Genomic DNA, 20,912 nt, shown 5'->3' on the forward strand with positions numbered 1-20,912 from the left:
GATCAGCTCCCCCACGTGCGTAAACGGCTTGCGCTGACACAGCGGGAAGGGCGCCCTGTTTGTGGGAGCTGGTACGGCCCCCAACGCCTCAGCCAACACGGAAACAGAAAAAAATTATTAATTACACTATTAGTAATACAAAACTCTGCTCAGTAACTCACAGACGAGCTGAGCCCTCCTTGTTTCCTACATCAAAGGCTGCTTGCTGCTGTGGTGGATTTCAAATATATTGACTGCTAATGAACTTAAATTTAGCAAAAGTAACTATAAATTCTGAATCTAAATACTTCAGAGATATTTTTTCCAGAACATAATCACAACCAGAGTCTAAACATGTAATTTCAGGCCTAAGGTTCTCTAGGTTCCTGTTTACAGTTGATTTAAGGATTATTTATACTGTTTACATGATCTCAAATGAGAAACAAATCCTTGGAACAATGAAATTACAACCAACATGTATAGAGAAATAAAAAGCTCTTTTAAGATAATTACTACAACATCTACTCCAAACATCACATGTAACGGAAATACTTTGGAAGAGCCAGCTATACCAGTGAGCACCACAGTGAACCCGATCCAAAAATAAACTACGTGTACACACGCATTTCGCAGAAGGCCCATACCAGCGGGACAAACCCCGCAGCGTTCACTCTTACTTGTTGTGGGAAGCAGGTCCGCACGGAATGCTCCGTGTATCCGAACGAAGGCCCCTCAAACACGGCTGTCGGGAGTTTTAGAACTTCTTTCAAAAACTGATCAAACTTGGTAAAGATCATTAGTCCGTTTGAATCTGATATTTGAGAGAAAATATCTGTAAGAAAACATAACAAAACCCTACAGTAAATACATGCTTGCTACAGAAAAGAAAAAAAGAGAAAAAAAGAGATATTTCAACCCATTTAAAGCCCAGGAATTTCTGCTTTCTTTGGGTTTATTTGGAACGTAATTTCTTATCACCCGCTGTCAAATGTATTGGAACGTGCTATGACACAAATCTTCCTGTTTCTTCCACTCCATCTCCCGCGTCCTGAGAAGAGATTCTGCCAGTGAATCGACCGTAACAGCAGGAAAGCGGAAGCCAGGAGGCATCACTGCTGCGGTTTTGTTTAGTGAGGGGGGCCTAAGGTGGCAGTGAGAGAGACTGGGAGAGAGAGCGACTGCGTAGGCTGGTCCCCATTGGGGCTGAACTACGACAATTATGAAAGTCACAGAACATTACACCTTCATGCTTACGCCTTCAACACAAAACTACGTAAAACCCTTTGAGAATCTCCTAGAATTAAAAACAGCTGTAAGAATCACAAAGTCAAAGCGGCAAAGCTCCTGGTGAACCTGGCGCACCTCAGCAGCACGTGGGACTGCAGCGACACGGCACGAGAAGAGAGCGTCGAAGGAAAGCAGCCAAAGGCGGGGTGCGAACCTCCGACTCCACGGACAAAACCCGCGAGCCGTGCAGCCGAGCGGGTGGGGAGGAGGAAACCTCATCTGATTTTGTACGGGCTCACTGAGCTGGAATAGGAACTGTCGTCCTCACACAACAACAGTGTTGATGATCAGGCAAGGTAGGCTTTTTAATTAGCTACGTGGGGCTAGAGGTATTTCTGAAACCAAAAAGAGGATCGAGCACGACGTTCAGCAGTCTGGTGCGTATAAAGAAAAGGGGGAGGGAGGGTCCGGCCGGTGGCAGGGAGGGGGGCCGTTCCCTCCCATCCCACCCCACGCCCCCACTACGGCGCGTGGATGGAAGGACGGCTCCTGGGCCCTCTGCCCTGGGGTCCTTTGGCCCCTTCCACACGCAGCTCACAATACAAAATAAAAATACAGGAGAAGATGTGTAGCTAGCATGATAAGAAAATGGCGTCACAGGAAATATTAGGAGAGCTGCGCACAGACAAAGCAGCACCGTCCTGGGATCAAACAATCTCCTTGGCAAAGACAAACCTCAACAGCAAAGCTGGGTCTCTGATGGACCTGCAGAGCCGGATTACTCCACAAAAGAAGATTCCTCTAATAACAGCACTAATATTAGCAAGACCTAAAGTGTTCCAAGACGCGATAGGTACCAGAGCTCCTCACCAAACACCTCACAGATGATTCAGTCGCTATTTAAGACACCAGCATAAACATCAAGCAGGAGATGTTGACAGAAAATCAGCCTAATTTAAGGGATCAAAACCAGGTCCATAGAAAAGAGACTATTTCAGAAAGGCTTATTTCTAGAAAACTGGAGAACTTATTCCAATCTCCTGAACAAAGGAGCTCACGAAGCAGCCTACAATGTCCAGGTTAAGGGTGATAAAGCCATCTGGAATTTGTAAACAGACAAGCTTGAAGAGAAGGTCTGAACCCCTTGGTGAATAATCTTACAAGGCATATGAGGACTAACGGGGGAAAAAGGAAGGAAAAAAAGGATGAGTAGGAGTCGAGTGGGGAATGCTGTAGTTTAGAAAACTGGAAACAGAAAAATTAAATTTAAGCTGAAAATTAAACGTGGGAGAAAAGTCAGGATCAAAATGCACACAAATGAAAACTATATAAAGAACTAAAACTGGTCAGAGAGCCAGACTTCCAGAGTCCTAACCCATTCTAGACCAGCATCACTCCAAAACTGGCACACGCACACAAACAAATAATAATCACGGTAATAAATCTGTCAAGGAGGGGCTGGTAGAACACGACCGGAACACGACAGCACTTGTATTTAAAAAGGACAGAAATCTTCTGGGTAATACAACCCATTAATCTCAACTCAACAGGACGCTACACTTACATCATTTTAAGGAGAAAGTTAATTAAAGCTATGGAAATAAATTGACAAGGAGATAAAACAGAGCAGGCTATATCAAGGGTAAATTTAAAAAAAGCTCCAAACCCCACTAACCTATATCGTGCAGTCATTAAAAAGGGGGTCTATAGTCAACGTAAAGCTGAACTAATTTATGTGGGCATCTTCCACTTGGGAAATTACCAGGGAAATTGGAAAGGATAAAGATCAGTAGGACACAATTATACAGTCGTCTGCCCTTGCACAGGCAGCAGACGGCCCTCAAAGAGAGCCCCAGGCTCAGCAGAGGCTGCCGGTGTCATTTCGCAGGAGCTGCCCTCAGGCACGGGCTAATGAAGTCTCTGATGACGAGGGGTTACGCTTGAGTTCTCAGATAAAATTTCTGTTCAACGCTACTATGCTATTAACTCTTTTTTTTACCAGAGAGAACAAAAAATTTCAAACTACAGCAAACACTGCTCAGTTCCAAAGATACCAATGTAAATTGGTCCTTGTGTAACCGATATTTTTTTTGTCAAATATTGTTGTAGAATTTTATATTAAGAACAGAGCTCATATCATGTTAAACTTGCCCAGCAGTTCCCTTGAGAGCCTCTTCTCAGCTGCTTATAACTGCTAAAACGGACCATTCTGTGTTTTCCAACCAAGGCGTTTGCCTGATGCCTTGGGCAGTTTCAGCCGAAGGTGCTACCGTTTCTCCACTTAGGTTAAACACAAAGCAGCAAAGACCTGGCACCCTCGTTTTCTAGAGTCCTGACCTTGAGCGTACCCTGCGTGTCCCAATTCCTACAAAGCCGTCAATTTTTGTTGTAGAAATTCATAACATATTTGTTAAATACTAGGTTTAATATCAGTAAAAGCCAAGAAAATAAATTAACAGATTAATTAGCTTGACCATGCTTTTTGGGGTGGCGTGTGTGGCATTAACCCAAAGCATGTGTTAAGGTCAAAAGGATGATCCAAGGACACACAGGCCAGTCAGCCCCGCTTCAGTTCCTGGGAAAATCATGGAGCAAGTCATCTTGGCACAATTCCTGAGCACATGAAAGAAAAGTGACCGGTATCGGTCAGTATGGCTCTGCGGAGGGTAAATCGCACCTGACCAGCTCGATTGTCTTCTGCAATAAAATGTCTGAACTTGTAGTTATCATTCACCTCAAGCTGAGCACAGCTTTTCGCTTTTTTCCCCCACAATATTCCAGTGTCCAGCCTGGGATGTCACAGTCCGCACGGGTGAACAACCAGATGGGCAAGTCGCTGGTTGGATGATCAGCCTTGGAGGGCAGTGGGAAATTGGTCAAGTTCTACATGGAGTCACCTATTGGAATCTGTCCTGGGACACGTCCTGCTCAGCGTGTCTATCACTGATCCAGGAGGGCTGCCAGCGTGCACTCCTGTTGAGTTTACAGATGACGCCAAACTGGGGGGCACCAGGTGACACCCTTGAGGGCAAGCACCACCATCCACAGGACCTAGACCGGCTGGAGGAGCGGGCCAACAGAAACTGTATGAAACCAAAAAGGACAATGGCAAAGTCCTGCCCTTGAGAAGGAAAAGGCTCGGGCAGCGACCCAGGCTGGGCACTGCCTGGCTGGGGAACAGCTCTGCTGGAACAGCTCTTTGAGTTTTGAGCTCACAGGCTGAGCGTGGGCCAGCAGCACGTGCTGGCAGCAAGGGTGGCCAACAGCATCCTGGGCTGTATGGGCAAGGAGCTCAGGAAGCAGATGGAAGTGATTATCCTCCTCCACTCAGCACTTGTTAGACCTCCTCTTGGTACTGTGTCCAGTTTTGGGCCCCTCCACAATCAGAGAATTGTTGAGAATCGCAGGATGTGAAAACACAGAATATGGAAGACAAGCCAAAGTGAGCTCTGCAGAGGGCTACAGGGATGGTCAGCAGGCTGGAGCACTTATCCTGTGAGGAGAGGCTGAGGAAACAGCGATCGTTCAGCTTGGGGAAGACAAGACACTGAGAAGCCGACACTACCCGAGAACCTACAAGGAGATTATGAGGATGCTTTGGAGAAAACCTAGGGATTAGTTTGAGAGCTAGGTATCAGAGGGGCCAGAAGTCTGGGCCAGATGCTAGCGAGACAAAAGGATTTGAGAAGCTCCAAGGACCAGCCACTCACTGGAGGGATCCATATCGTACGGGCACGTGCGTATACGTATGTATTAATGCCATGAACAGGCCGAGGCGGGAACAGAACCAGCTCACGGGGGCTGTTCGTGTTCACGTGGGTATTTTCTGCCTGCGCTGATCTCTGTATAGTGTGCGTGCGTTCCTGCCGGGGCGCACGCCCACCCTCACCACTGGTGGACTGGGGACATGACGCTGCAGCGGCCTTACCTCTACCAGATCGGATGCTGGGGCAGCTCCTAACGGTTGTCACAAACAAGGGAGATGCAGGAAAGCCTGCATGAAATCATGCGCTGCGCTTGTTCAGTTCGAACACATGCGGCATCACAACAAACCACGTACTCTTACTGCTACTGCTTTGGACCAAAACCATCAACTCCCCTTTCACCCCTGCTCCTCCAAAAAACCAAAATACGCTCTCCCTCAAGTCAAAACCCCACAATCAGGCTAATTCACCTACAGCAGATTACCTTTCAGAGCCTTTATTACGTGAAACGCAGTATTTAGTATACATCACTGTATGAATTTTTAGGCTGAACTTCAGTAAGCGCTGAAGGCTTATCGGAGCCAGGTGGCGAGAGGAATAAAGGAGCCGGGGAGGCTGGGGAGCCAAGGAGCTCCCCACAGGTGGAGCAGTCAGCCCTTACGGTGAGCAGGATGGAGTCCCGATTTACTTGAAGTTCTGTTTGCAATTTACTTGCAAAAATGACAGGGAAGGAAGCACTAATTACTGCAGAATGAATCTGCTTGAATGCCAAAACGATGTCACCCAAATCCAAATCACAAAATTTGACATTTTCATACGGAATTTCTTGGGATTACAAAGTTACAACAGAAACCCAAGTCCACAGCAGTCGGCTGGGTTTGCAAATCCTACCTTGCACACCACAGAGAGGAGCTCCTTTGCAAGGAGCCTCGTGTCACAGGAAGCAGTCTTTTCCAGAGACAGCAAAGTGGTGTCACTGAGCGACCCCATTTCGTATGTGCTGTCAGACACCGCACGGACTGACAGACGCTCAATTTGCTCACTTTGTCAGATTTAAAAAAAAAAAGAAGCCTGGGCATATGCAAGTACAGAGACCAAGCTACTACCATCCATATAAATTAAGAGACAAGAAAAAAAAATATTTACAGCTTCCAGGATTTCCAGAGAGCCTCGTGTTCCAGCCGAGCTGGAGCTGGCAGCCTGCTTAGGAAAGGGAGCGGAACAGCGCAGGAGTTTGAGTGGAACTGGGGAACAAGAAAACTGGAAGCAGAAGTTGTTCAGGGGTGCAACGGGTCAGTCATCAGAGAGAGAGGTGGGAAAGACAGGACAGGGAAAAAACCAAGACAGCATATTCGTAAGGATCTGAAGAAGAAATAAAGACATGAGAACAGCTGGGGCAGACCAGATCCAAAGCCTGTTTACCCCAAGAGCGGACGGCTCAGGCAAGCACGCTCCCCAGAACGCTCCTCCACTCACCGAGAGCATCCTCGCACTCGGCATCCTTTGGTGAGTTTGCCTTCAGTGAAATGGGTTCAGGAAGTGAGCGAGCGGTGTAAATGTTTGATACCAACAACATCCCCTGGTAAAGCTTCAAGCAGTATTGGTTTTTTATTGCTTCTGTCTGTCGCTGCTCGTCTCAGTTCCTGCCCTTCAGTTCTCGTACTGGAAGGGGAAGGGAACAGCTGTTTCCTGCTCACCACCACAGGCTGCTTGTGATTTTGCACAACACTGTCCTTTCACCACCGTTCTTCTTTCCAGGTTGAAGAATCCTGCTCTATGTAGTTGTTCTTTGTACAGAAAGCTTCCTCTACCTTTGATGATCTTTGTTATTCTCAGAAAAGACACATCAGAACTGGAAGGGGCCGAGCGCCAGATGCGGGTGCTGGAGCAGGACTCATTCAAAGCCTGAAGACATCATGGATTTACACAGCGCCTTCACCTCTCCACTTTGTTCTTCATGTCCCTCCTCTCTCTAACATTTCATGGGTTTTAGGCGTTACTAAACGGAGCATCGACACCTTCATAGGAGTACAGCTCCAAGACCTCTCACCCGAGCAACAGCAGCTTTCCTCGCTCACCTTCCTGTGCATCGCACCAGGACTATGGCTCCCTCCTCCAGCGCGCACCGCTTTACATTCACACTGAATTTCACCTTACTTAGCGCTGTCAGATGATGCTATGACTCCTCAGTCTATTTTAGCTTTTACTGATGTTCTTCATACCAAATTGTCACCTCTCACTGCACTTTTCCAGATCGTTTACGACAGTGTTAAAAACAGTTTAGGTCCAGCCCCATCCACCAGTCTCAATACACAAAGAGGATCTTTATTGCCCTTTTTTTTTCCTTTTAGCCAATCTTCTACCCACACAAAGATCCCACCACCTTTCACCCTTTTCAGCAAGCTTTTAAATGTCTTTAATAAGTGTTTTGTAGGGACCTTCCTGAATGCCTCTCAGAAATCCAAAAAGTCTGTATCAGCCAGAACTCCTTTGTCATTTTTTTGCCTCCTTTAATGAACTCCTGCGGTTTTATAAGGCATCCCTTCACAAAAGCCATTTCCCCAACAATAAAATCTCATTTATCCACATATCAACTAAATCTGTTCTTTATTACAGCTTGCCCAGAACGTGTGTCAGGTGTTCAGGCCCGCAGCTCCCCACATCTCCCCTCCCAAATTCACAGGACATTTTCTTTTTTCCCATTCCCTTGCCCCTTAGAAAGTTTGCAGAAAGGCAGTAACCAACAGTTAATAGTTCAGCTATTTTATTTCTTTTCTTGAGTTCTGGCGATATTCAGAAACTCACTCCACTAACCATACAACACCCTTCCTCCCTTCCCCTCTGCCTTCAGAAGGTTCACAGGATCCTACTATCCTGAATCACAAGTTTCCTCCCACACTCCACAGAAAGCCTGTGGCCTTGCCCAAAAAGCCAACAGTAATTCTATCCTGGTTTAGAAAAAGCTTTTTCATCCTGCACAGAATCCCTAAGCTCCTAAAAATCTCAATTCCAAATTAGCCAAAATCCCCTTTTTCTGGACAATTCCGCTAATTGTGTGCTGAGACTGCCTCTGTGTCCAGCCTTGCCCATGGCAGCGTGAGCATTTTGGAGAACAACAGTGAGGGGGGTCCAGTCTTTAAATTTCTCTCCAGCTGAGTAGAGACAACGAGCACGTGAGGGGCAGAGGAGCGTCCCAGCACACGGTGCACGTGAAGAGAGTGCCATTACCATACCGAGTACTGGCAGATCAGCATTCTGTTACAGTTACGGACAAAGTCATTTTTCTTTCTCAGTTGACTCCTAAGATATTATACTTGACAGAAAAACAAACAAACAAAACCACCAGCACTCTGTCATAAGAACTCGCCCAGAAACACCAAATGGTGGGAAGTCAATGTGAGCGGAGTCACATGCTCTTTGGAAATGAAGCTCCACATGCAAAGAGACGCACGCCAAGAAAAAAGGAGACAGCAAATATTGGAGGAAACAGGACAGACGCTTGTTCAATAGGACTGTTAAATGAGGGGTCCCTAAGGTGACAGCACCTTAACTAGCCACCACATGAATCAGTGACTTGAGGCTCAATGCCTGGACACATCAAGTGTTTGCTGATTCCTGTAACATTTCACTGCATTGGTTAACTGCCCTTTCCACTAAAAGGTCACATTGCCATTTTCTTGATGTGTTTCAGTATTGTCTCACTAATTCTAGAAATAATGCCGCTTTTCCGTCCCAGGCCTGTGCCAAACTGCTCATCCGCTGTAACCTCCTCAAGTCTTGCCCTAACTAAGCCCAAAATGTAGTCTCTTACTGAGGAGATACAGTCTCCTCAGTATTTCCCCCCCGTATTTTAGAGGCAATGCATTTGTTAAAAATGCTTGAGGAGCCTTAAATATCCTCCATCATATATGCCTGTCCCCCTTACTTAACAGTAATCTTTAGTCACCAGCTCTGTTTTTAATCGGAGAGGTTTATAGTTACTACCAGAAAAACCCGCATTGCCTGGCACTGAAGCACCTGCAGCCTCCACGTTAACACTGCACGCAATGCTTGCTCAGCGCCTATTTTTCAGGCCTTGCCATGTAGTTTAATTCCGCACACTACTATTTCATGTTGCTAGTTTTAAAGAAAATACAATGAAGAAGCTTAATGAAGTAGCAAAGTCTAAAGAATGATTTACAGTGAGTGACAACCATGGAGATCAGGAAGAACGAATTCTTACAAGGCAGCTTTCACAGAAGGCATTTAGGGCGAGGTGGAAATGACAAGTCCTGGACAGTGAGATCTGTCAGTGACAGCAAGATTGCCCTCCCAGCGTGGAGACGAGCACGCCTGTAACAGCACACTGCTGTGAAAAGGGAGAACAAGAGTTACTGCTACGGGACAAAACCAATGTTTATGGATATCGCTGATGCTCTACTGATACAGCAGAGGGCTTACGGAAAGAAGGGAAAACAGGAAATAAGATTGACGAAAAGAGAATAAGAAAAAGAGTTGAAAAATAAGAACTGGGAAGCAGGAATTGCAGAATGAGAAGATGCAGATGCCTCAGATGGAACAGAAGATGTACAGAAGCCCCCAACATCCTCACAAGAGGGAAACGTGACATTTCTATCAGAAAAATCAGCCCTGAAGTTTTACACTTAAAGAAGTGCCCAAGCATTTCAAAACAAGCAAGCGTACTTGTAAAGCCTACTCAGCCCCGGACTCGGTATGGTTTATGGCCAGCAGATGGCACGTGTAACAAAACCATTAACAGCAACCTTCACGGCAGTACAGAGATCGCTGAATAAGCAAAAAATAGCTTTCAGAACTTAGTGCAGTAAAACATGTGGCCAGCAATGGAAACAAAATATCTCACAAGACGGTTTGATTTTCTTGAAAACACTTACATCTTAGTTTGTCCAGTATTTTACCGCCACACATGGTTGCCAACATAGCTTTCACCGAAAATACCGTCAACTTCCCATGGCCCTCACTGTGGAAAAAAAATACATGGTAAGTAATTAATACACAGAACGGTACGTAACAAAAATACTTGAGGCCTAGGAAGGAAATGAATAAATGCCCTGCATTAACTACTAAGCTCTGCCAAAACTATTTAACGTGACATTAAAACAGCGATAACACTGGCATTTTTAATACACTGGAAGAGTTAACAAGTGTCTCATCACAAATCAAATTTTCTTGGAGAACTATGAAAAATGCACGGATAAAGAGACTACCATTTGTCTTGTTCATCCCATAACTGCCCTATTCAAAAAAAGCGTTAATTTTTGCCTTTAAAATACATTTGTTCACTGCAAAACATCTCATTTTTTCCTCTGCTACCCTTTGTTAGTTGCATTAAATTTTTAGTCCTTGATTTAAACTCTGATGTTCAAATATACATCTGATTCTAAAATAGCACAGTCATGGACAGCCCACAGATGTTGGGGGATATCCTGAATACACAACACAGAGCAGGAGTAACGTGAACAATGGTTTATTCTAATTTAAGTGAATAAAGCTGCTGTGATGTCAGAATAGATGGCACATTTTGGGAATCATTTTCTAATATCACAAGAGAAAACGCATTTGTCTCTACGGAAAGTACAAAAAAGCTCATTCAGCACAGTCTGATACGTAGAAACAGACAAATGTATTATTCCTGACACCAGAAAGAAAGACGAGGATGAAATGACGGGGGAAGCAAGTCACCAGAAACACAGGAGAAGGCTTGCTGGGTTGAAGCCAGTTGATACCAGTAAGAGTTTCTCCCAGCTTAGCACTGGCCCAGAAGGCACGCGTCCCGCCTCCCTGCCTCCTGAACTTCTCTTTCACAGTGACAGAGTCAGAGAACCTCCAGTACAGGACATCAGCCAGCCACAATATCTAGAAAAGCTCTGGAATACTCCTCAGTGGACAGGAGACGCGTATTTAACATTTGCACTTGGACAACTAGCACTTGGAAAGCGTTAAGAGTAGAATTATTCAAAGTAAATGCTGGCTCATGGTACCGACGCAGGGACAAGGTCTGATGCCAGTGCACCCAGATGGAGACATCAGGAAGTGACCAAACCACCTCCCCCCGCCACGTTCAGAGTTAACGGGCAAATATTCTCTTCTGGTAACCCACTCCATGGCGAGGTGAAGGCTCCCAGCCTCTCTCAGGCCGAGAGGTACCTGAAACAGAACATACTATTTCTCGCATACAGGCTCAGAGCATCTTTCAGACATTCCCCCTGCAGAAGAGAGGCAATCCCTCCTACAGCTACCACCGCAGGAAGATCTGTGGAGAGGAATGGCAATCCAAAGGCCAGCACTTCGCGGATATCCGCTGTCCCTGCAACTGCTGATCAAAGAAACTAGTCAAAGGGAGAAAACTGAACACAGCAGGTATTCATTTCGAGCTATAAGAGTTATAAAGTTAACAAGGTAAAAATCTCAACTATCCTACATTGCTTCTCTCTTTTCTGTTAAATAACTTGCTCAAGGAGTAAGCTGGCACTCCCTTTGCGTGTAAAACAAAGCCTTGACCACATCTGAAATCGGTTCTTTGAAAAGTTCATCCTCTGCAAGTCTTGACCTCCACTTTTATCGGAGCCAATCTTGCTAGCTAATCCAAATTTCCTTAAGTTATAGTCTCAGCCCCTCTCCTCTGTTTCTTTTTAATAGACATACATTTTCTCTCAAAAGTGAGTTCAGCTGTGAATTAATTTCCAGAAAAAACAAGTGACTAAAGCCATCAGTATTTCCTCATACGACACAAACATATCCTTGCAGGGGTATCTTATGGCGCCTTCAGATCTTAGGCCTGCTTCTGCTGACATTCTGTTTGTTAATCAAGAAAAAACCCCAAACTCCTCCCCCTGCAATGTGGTAGAGGTGTAGTTATTATACAACTTGCCAAAATTGATTTTTGTGCCAACGCCACTTAACCTGCTGAATTCCCTGCCAAAAGGAAAAAGGGCAACGCTTTCAATACGATTTTGAAACTCCCATAACAATCAGGAGTTCTCAGGATTAGGAAGGACTGGACCTGCGTACGTGAGGCTTCCTCCAGTCTGCTGAAGAAAGCCTCATCCCCCACGTTTCCCGAGGCAGGCGGCCCGCGAGGCAGGCGGCCCGCAGCAGCCGCCCGCAGCACGATGCCCGTGTCAGCCTGCCCACTCATCCTGACTCAGGCTCCCAGCTGGCTCCCCACCCGCCCCGGGCAGCGCTCCGCGTGCTCCAGCCGCGCTCTCACAGGAAGGGCAACTCCCCCTCCTCAAGAGCCCGCTGCAGCACGCCAGTTGTGCCAGCTCTCCCACCGCGTCCTCTCTGGAGGAATCGGACCTCTCATTCCTCGTGCCACACACGGCAGCGTGCACCCGCTTCAGACAGGCACCTGGTCACGCTCATTTCCCAGAAGAGGCACGAGAGCTCTCCGCATAATGCTGATCTGAAGGCATTTCCTTATGTACCCACACATGCCCCTTCCAGCTCCGCTGTGTGATTACGAGGTTCCTCCTAATCCCATCACTGCGCACACTTTGCTCGCCAGCTCCCTTCCTCGCGCCCTCATGGCCATCCCTCCCCCTCACTGCACGCTGCTTTATTACCCGCGTACAGCGGGCTTTGATACCTGGAATTTAAAAAGAAAAAATAAGTTGGAGCAACCAAACCCACTGTCAAATCAAAACTGATTTCTAGAAATGATGAAATAAAATAAAAAACTGACTGCTCGGAAAGAGTCAAATGGGGTCAGGGAACGAGCTGTTACTCTGGGGTGCCAGTAAGAGGTCAGGGACTCTGGAAAGCCGTTAAGAGGCTGGTGGGAAAACAGAGCACAGCTGAACTGTAAAACACCCGTGCAAAGCTCTGTGGGAGAAAGCAGTGAAGAACATCACGCCCCAGCCGTTTGTCCTCACCGCTCACCCCTGACGCAGTACGAGCCGTCAGGATCAGCGTTGCTGTACAGGTCCCAGGGAAGCGCTCGCTGTGAGCATTTTTCATGCTTACCTAAGACCAGCTCTAACTGAAATGTTTCCACGGGGAGGAGGCTAGTTGAATCTTTGATTGCTGTGCCTGTTTGGTGGAACACTAGTGACTTTGTGATGCTACCACCAGCACCGCCTTGTAAGAAGCTACGGGACTGTGTGCATTCAAGCGACCACACAGCTGCCCCAGTGACGCAACTCCAGCGCAGGCGTCTGCCACGCTGATGAACTCCTGGAGAGGGAGCCCCAGCCACGCCTCTCCTCTTGTTCTTGGTTCTCCCACGGCACAACGCAGCCAAGCATTGCAGCTTCTCTCTCAACCCATGTGCCGGACAGTGGAAGCTCAAGAGAAGCTGTTGTACCACGCTGGGATCAGGAGTGCTGCTTGGGTGCCAGAAGAGGCAGAACTTGCAGGGCTGGGGGCAGTGGGGGAGAAAAACATAGAATCACAGAGGGGTGAAGGGAGCGTTCAAGGCCACCCAGCCCAACCCCCCTGCCAGGAGCAGGGACATCTCCAACCGGATCAGGTTGCTCAGAGCCCCGGCCAACCTGGCCTGGAATGTTTCCAGGGATGGGGCATCCACCGCCTCTCTGGGCAACTCAGGCCGGTGCTCCACCACCCTCAGTGTAAAAAATTTCTTCCTTATGCCCAGTCTGAATCTACCTCCCTCTATTTTAAAACTGTCACCCCTCGTCCTGTCCCAGCAGGCCCCCTTTAGATACTAAAAGGAAACATATCTCTAACTAAAGCCTCAATCTTCTGAGTCAGCCCCCAAAACATGACAATTTCTCTTTTCAAATTCTGTATTTTTCTGGTATGACCTGTCTCTGAATTAGTGAACCCTTCAGCTAGCCCCTGCCACTCGTCTCACAACCGATACCAAATCAGAACTAAACAGGAAAACACATGTTTGATACTGTTGGCATAGCAGCCTTCCTGCTCTGAGCTTCGTGCTGCTTTTATCCGTCCGTAGTGAGACAGGGATTGTTTCGAACTCTTGGACTGTTTTTGTGGGGAAACCAAGCTTCTGTTTGATGGCAAGTAGTTGTTGTCACCTTAGGAAAGGATCAGAGCCTGGACATTACAAACGGAACAACTACTGGGCACCTTCAGTGCTGCGCATTGTCTTGGGTAAAACCCCTCGGTCTCTGTGACAGCATCCTGGCCACAAGCAGCTCTCCAGTGCTCGGAGAGGGTAAAAGTGGAAGCAAGGTAAGACTGAAGTAACAGCTGACTGTAAGGAAGACAAGACAAAAGAGCAAGAAGTGCTAAACAACAGTGAAAGATTTGCCGTTGCTACTCAGAGAGCCCACAGACACGTCTACTCCAGACTAGCAGGGAGAGCCCCGAAGAAAGAGGCCGTGAAAAACTCCTGGAGCGGGACACAAGGAAATGCCTAGACAGTGCCCTGAACGTGAAGTCCAGCTTCTTCCCGCCAAGAAATGAGAGTTAGCCTTTGTGAGGTCACAGCGTGTTAGAATAGGATCCAAGCCGACTGGCAAAACAAGGCAGCATTACAAAATGGCCTTGTTGATCAAGATTCAATAAAACACTTTCACTTTTTAAAACAGTGCCATACCACCCTGAGGTTAACAACAGGTTCTATCGCAGCCTGCAGAGCAGTTTCCCTTCATCTTCAGTGCAGATACACGGCTTACAGCAGCCTGCAAGCTCCAGAAGGCACTAACTCACCTTTCTCAGGAAAGCAACTTTTAAGACAAAGCACCTCTGCCGTGGCAATGCAAACCTCTGCAGGCACTACTGTGATATTAAACACGTGTGTGTGCGCAACACAATTCCATGAACCTGAGAAAGAGCATGCGGACAGTTTGCCAGAGACTCATGCAGTTGTTGGCTGTGTTCATCTAACAAAGAGAAAATTAGTTTAAGAATACAACTAGAGGAGTTACTAGCCTGTCGTACGCTGCTACCATGAAGTTGAGGAGGAGGCTGATGGATTGCTCTACACTGATCTGGTGAGTAGAAGGAAGGCGTTTGTTTAGCTGGTAGTAGATGGATGAAATGATTGTTTCTAGTCGAGACACGTTGATCTCTGTGTTATGATCCAAAGTGTTAAGGCCATTATCTCGGAAGGCTTCAATCATATTCCAGATATCAACAAGATGAACTAAAAATAAAGGAAAAAAAATTAACTTCTAATTTGTAATGCATGCAAGCTTATTTTTATGGTACTGTTTCTGAATAGTATGTTAGCTTTTATTTTGGAACAAACAGTTACTTATTCGTAGTCAAAGTGAGAGACAAACTCTTGACATTCATAGGCACAGCTCGTGTCAGCTAGTTTAAAGCAGCAGAGCAGCACCCAGACATCTCGCGTGCCTTTCCCTCCACCTTCGACACCTGGGGGCTCTGACAGAAAAACTACAGAAAGGAGAAAAGTGATCTTCCATCATCGTGCAGAGTTAGAGATTTTCCTTTGAGAAAGGCATCAGCCACATTCTAAATCCACTACAAATGGGTTACCGTCACTTTGAACGCCCTCATGCTGACTAACAGTTCAGTATCGAAGGAGGAACTCAATGTTCCAGTTAAACTATGCCTGTTGCCAGTTGATCCAGTTGCCAAGTCCAGAGCACACTACTTTGTAAACATATGTCTAGAACTCCAAAGCGTTTCCCTAAATCGCCCTGCCGTATCTTACTGACTATCTAAGAGGCGCTAACAATGTAGAGAAAAAGTTTTCCAAAACCACAGTACGTGATCTGCAGAACCACGTTAAATAATATTTTAAAATGTTTCGAGGCTTGACAGGTATGCGTGTTCGTGGGAGAAGACACCCAATGATCAACAGTAACCCATCAATCCAAACAATGTGATCCCACAGTTAAAGGACAGACTTATTTGCTAACTTCACAACTTTTTCGTTATCTTCCTTCTTACATAAAACTTCTCTTTGTATTTCTCATGTAAAAACCACACCAGGATAAAAGCCAGGCTCCCGTTCACACCAGGCACGTGTCCCTGGGTCGCTGTGTGCTCACGACGAAGATCAGAAATGCGCAGCCTCTTCTGTGTGTACACCTGTGGTAAAGGTTACTCAAGGCACACGCATGGCATCAGTGAATGGGGCCCAAAGCGTGCAATGCGCTGTAATTAGCATTTCTTAATACCTCCCTACTGATTAGGAGAGATTTTAAACTCAGAATTACAGAGAAGAACTAACATTTTTCCACGGGAATGAAAACGTTACAAGCCATCCATCAAACCGCAGGCTCCGCGGGTACCGCCACCACAGCCCGCGGTCAGCCGCGCTACGAGGAGCTACAGTCGGCCGCGTGTAGTGGCACATGCCCTCTCCAGGACCCCGTCCTTTCCACACCAGACACTAATCCCACTTCACTGGGAGGAGGGACCCGTTCCTGCGTACATAGGTGTGTTCCTTTTGCTTCGTCCAATTCAACGCCACGATGCAAAGTAGCATCGCCTCTTCACCCTCGGATCAATCTTTGCTTTGGCGAGCTCTCCAAGGCCCCGGGACCACGGAGGAGAGCGGGAACACTGACACTGACCGGTGTGGTACGAACTCCCAGAGTCCTTTATGGCTGCGTTCACGCCGGGGACTGTACACCACCAGTCGTACCTGCGCCTAGCTGTCAGGCGGTCTGCGGCACACCGCCACGGAACTGGAGCCCAGGTTGCCCGGGACCGCCTGCATCCAGCGCTCAGGGCAACTGAAATCGGTCAAGCTGGCCCACGTCTTACATTTTAGAAACATTAAACATAAAACTGAAGATATTCTAGAGTATTGGACAAAGATCACTGCCTCTTTTTAATTCTATATTTAATATCTGTTTAGTTTAAGCAACAACTACCATTGCCTGACAAAACGTTTGCTTACTTGAAATCCACACGGGTAGAATATTTGAAACAATCATGCATGAGACATTTTTGAAGATAAAGAGTAATTATAACTTACGATTACATCTTTTTTGTACAAACCGCAGTTTACAGGCTGTTCGATACGTTGAAAGTCTGATGACATCAAAATTCTGTGCTCCTATGAATAAAAAAAAGTTTGTGTTTTTCTTTCCTCTGTAACATTCAGCTTATCCGAGAGAATTACTTCAAAAATGGTACGAGTGCTTCTCCACAGACATCATCTTTGTCACATGAACACGACAAAGACTTTCATCAGGTATCTCACCATAAAGTGATTTTCAGCAGTGGGTTAAAACTGACCTGAGTTTGGGACTGATGAGTACCTTAAAGGGAAGCAGGAATTACGAGGTGAGTGGGTGAGGAAGAGGATTGCCCTGATGTTAGAAGACATGTACGCAAAAGCCAAGAGACGAAGCAAAGGGGGGCGCGGTGCTCCTACCACCACCCGCACTGCAGCCCCATCAGGAGCACGCTTTTGGTCTCCCAAATAGATCCAGATCAGGTAAGAAGCAGAAGAAAAAGTAGAGAACCTCTCACTTCAAGACGCGTAAGCGTAATCCCTTCAAACAATACCACATCACAGAAGACTGGAGTGCGGTTACCTATCACTGGTCTGCACCACATCTACCAGCTCCAGCAACCGCTCCGAACTTGAGCCGTGTCAGAAAGCTGTGCTAACCCCCTGCCAACAGACCTGTGCACCTCCTGCACTGCCCAGAGAAGACGATCAAGCACGTGGGGATAATAAATGATACTGGTCTGGAGGGCAGTACTGATCACTTCTCACTTGGATGCAGACAAGTCTTGAAAATCCCATTAACCACAAACTAAAATGCCTTTGAAATGGCTCACATCTCAACAGCACCGGCGGCTACGTCCTACAAGCAACAGAATTCGAAGGTGCGGTCTGAAAGAGTCCAGCTGCACGTGGGCAATGGCACCTGGCTCCTCTTACGCACAGCAGTGCACAAAGCTGGATCTACTGCAGTCTTTTATGCTTTCCTCAAAAGCCAGAGCCTAGATGAGTACAGAACTGAGAGATGGAGATCACTGTGGCTTACAGAGTCCAGACGTCTAAAAGATATTAAAAAACAAACAAACAAACAATAGAAAACCAAACCCACGTCCTCCCAAAGAAGGCATCCAGTCGGTGTATCAAGGGACCTTGCTCAAAGGCGATTCCCTCCTACATCCTGAATTCAGAAACCAGCTTGCAGATATCTCATTTGAATTACTGCTGTGTGCGCACTGGCTGACTCGCAGTTGCAAATTTCAGAAAGTATTTTGTCTTTTAGATATTTCACAAGTTTGCCAGTCCAGCACCAAAGCATCTGCTTGTTCTCAGAGACCTGTGTGCGGTGCCTGGAAAGCGACACACAGGGACTGTTCCTCTTCCTCACGGACGCAGAGGAGCTGAGAAGACTGAGAACAGCAGCGGGGAGGCTGAGCAGCTTCCCAGCCCAAAGCTCCCCACGACAGCTTACCCAGGAGTGGCACCAGACTAGCCAGCACCTCAGGAGCATTTCGCATGATAGCACAGTGCAACAAACGTGAAGGGATTCTCTCGCAGTATCACCCCGACAGAACCAGTCCTGGTCTGTTTCAACAAAGTGCTTGGCCAGGAAACGTACGCTGGAGTACTCGGATCCCAGGCCACAACAAAACAGCTCATTTTGTATTTTCTATGCAATATTCTTGCAAAACTCCCAATTAGAGTGCATTTGACTATCTTTCAAACCACAGAAAGCACTTCCAGGGACCGTGAGTCTTCACAGAATGCTTTGTCTACATAAAATATATGCATATAAGTGTACATAAGAGATACGTGTATTTTTTTATATATATAAAAGGTCATTTAACAGCTACATGCAAAAAGAAAGAGTTACCCGTTTTCTGTTCTCGTCTTCCTCTGTCACATTACCACAAAAGCTTCAACAAGGTCATTCTTCTGAGCTATCTGACGATAACGTGAGCCGGCGATGTGCGCTCGCAGCCCAGAAACCAACGGCACCCTGGGCTGCACCCCCAGCAGCGTGGGCAGCAGGGCGAGGGAGGGGATTCTGCCCCTCTGCTCCGCGCTGGTGAGACCCCCCTGCAGCGCTGCGTCCAGCTCTGGAGCCCCCAGCAGCAGAAGGACGTGGAGCTGCTGGAGAGGGTCCAGAGGAGGCCACGCAGATGCTGAGAGGGCTGGAGCAGCTCTGCTGTGAGGCCAGGCTGAGAGAGCTGGGGCTGCTCAGCCTGGAGAAGAGGAGGCTCCGGGGAGACCTGAGAGCGGCTCCCAGTGCCCAAAGGGGGCTGGTGGGAAAGGTGGGGAGAGACTCTTCAGCAGGGCCTGCTGGGACAGGACGAGGGGTCATGGTTTCAAACTGAAAGAGTGTACGGTTAGATTGGACATAACAAAGACATTTTTTATGCTGAGGGTGGTGGAGCCCTGTCCCAGGGTGCCCAGAGAGGCGGTGGATGCCCCATCCCTGGAAACATCCCAGGCCAGGTTGGCCGGGGCTGTGAGCAACCTGATCCGGTTGGAGATGTCCCTGCTCCTGGCAGGGGGGGGTTGGCCTGGGTGGCCTTGAACGCTCCCTTCCCACTCAAATTATTCAGTGGTTCTATGACAAAAAGGAATGTGTTTTCAAGACAACCTACACAGCACAGAATCACAGAACAGCTGAGGCTGGAAGGGACTGCTGGAGATCATCTAGTCCAACCTCCCTGCTCAAGCAGGGTCAGCCCAAGACTGTATTCAGTTGAGTTTTGAGTATCTGCAAGGATGGAAACTTCACAACTTCCCTCAGCAACCTCTCCCAGTGCTCAACCTCCCTCACAGTCTTTTCTCACATTCAGACGGAATTTGCCGTGTTTCAGTTTGTGCCATTGCCTTGTATCCTGCCATGGGGCTGAGAAGTCTGGGTCCATCTTCTTTATACCCTTCCATAAGATCAACTCTACGTACTCTGCAGTTCAGAGAAATTAGAACAGCTTGTACAGAGCTCTTCCCTGCAGACAGCTCCGTAAGTACTACAAAACCAAGAAACACACCCCTGGGTAGCACGTCCAGTGTGGGTGAACGCCAAGGCCTATACTTGTATCTAACCACTTCAGCAGACTGTGTGTTGACCAACAACATGGTCACTGAACGCCTCGGTTTCGCACACTGCACAGCTACTCTGTGTGTGAAGCTCACCTAGAAGGGCAAACATTATGTGTTCCCTTTACAGTGAAATATTCCACCACAGGACAGGCGGAGCGTGAAGACCTTTGATTTCTCATCCTGATATGCTGAAGAGCCTGCCTGAGAACAGCTCAGAACCTCCAGACACCAGCGCTTTCACTGGCAACGAGCAGCAAGAACCTCGGCTGCAGAGAGACACCTTGCACAGAGATAATCAGAAAAGTTCTGACTATTTTAAACCATGTAGCCAAAGATTAGAACTAGCAAGTCACTTTCTGTACTAAATGATCACAAGATGCCTGCAACACTGTCGTAGTTCAGCCCCGATCGGGACCAGACTATGCAGTGTCTCTCTCTCTTTAAAGCGATGAGACGAACGGAATACTCTGATGCACCCGTCAAGGCACTTCTAGTGCAGAAGGACTACTGTCATTTCAAAGGTTCTCGGGAGGTTTCATCCAGGATGTCACGCGCAATTCGGTCACCTCTGCTCAAGTAAAACTGAACAGACGCAGAGAAGAACAGCAGACGAGGCGTACAGCAGGGAGACCAAAGGAGTTAGCTTGTGCCGTATGTTGAACGGGCCAAGAAGGGACGCGACTGCCAACTCAAGCACAAAGCAAGCTGGGAAGGTGAGGAGAAGTACTGTCCGAGATAGGTCTCACATGAGAGGAAGCACATACAATTTAGCCAGGAATTAAACCGTTCCCGAAATTATAAGATGCTTATAGCCACAGTAAGAACATTACTCTGGAATCCCCTCAGCAAAATAGCAGGAATACGCCATTGTTCTAAGACAGACCCTATCAGCCTGTGACTGGAATTCTAGGACACGCTTGCCTACCTGGGAATTTCATTCAGCCCTGTGTTCCCACAGGGAAGTAAAACAACATGAAGTCTTGCAAACATACAATCTTCTACTTCTAACTGCATATCTCTTTTTTAAAGGTTATGTCTCGTTCCTGTAAATT

General features: G+C 47.2%; 1 protein-coding gene across 9 annotated transcripts in view; it reads right to left on the minus strand.

Annotated features, from left to right (window-relative positions):
• DTNB (dystrobrevin beta) overlaps positions 1 to 20,912 on the minus strand; it is a 175,739-nt gene that overhangs the window by 137,937 nt on the left and 16,890 nt on the right. For 6 of the 9 annotated variants that reach the window (XM_086743544.1, XM_086743543.1, XM_086743542.1 and 3 more), the window contains exons 4-7: positions 16,810 to 16,890; positions 14,787 to 15,000; positions 9,803 to 9,888; positions 657 to 811 (exon numbers count right to left, since the gene is read on the minus strand). In XM_086743544.1, the coding sequence (XP_086599670.1) occupies positions 657 to 811; positions 9,803 to 9,888; positions 14,787 to 15,000; positions 16,810 to 16,890 (536 nt within the window). Of the gene's footprint in view, positions 1 to 656; positions 812 to 9,802; positions 9,889 to 14,782; positions 15,001 to 16,809; positions 16,891 to 20,912 lie in introns of all 9 variants that reach the window. The other 3 variants (XM_086743545.1, XM_086743546.1, XM_086743539.1) reach the window with 2 other exon arrangements.

The sequence above is a fragment of the Chlamydotis macqueenii genome, chromosome 3 (assembly GCF_036417535.1).
Source record: "Chlamydotis macqueenii isolate bChlMac1 chromosome 3, bChlMac1.mat, whole genome shotgun sequence".
Classification (NCBI taxonomy): domain Eukaryota; kingdom Metazoa; phylum Chordata; class Aves; order Otidiformes; family Otididae; genus Chlamydotis; species Chlamydotis macqueenii.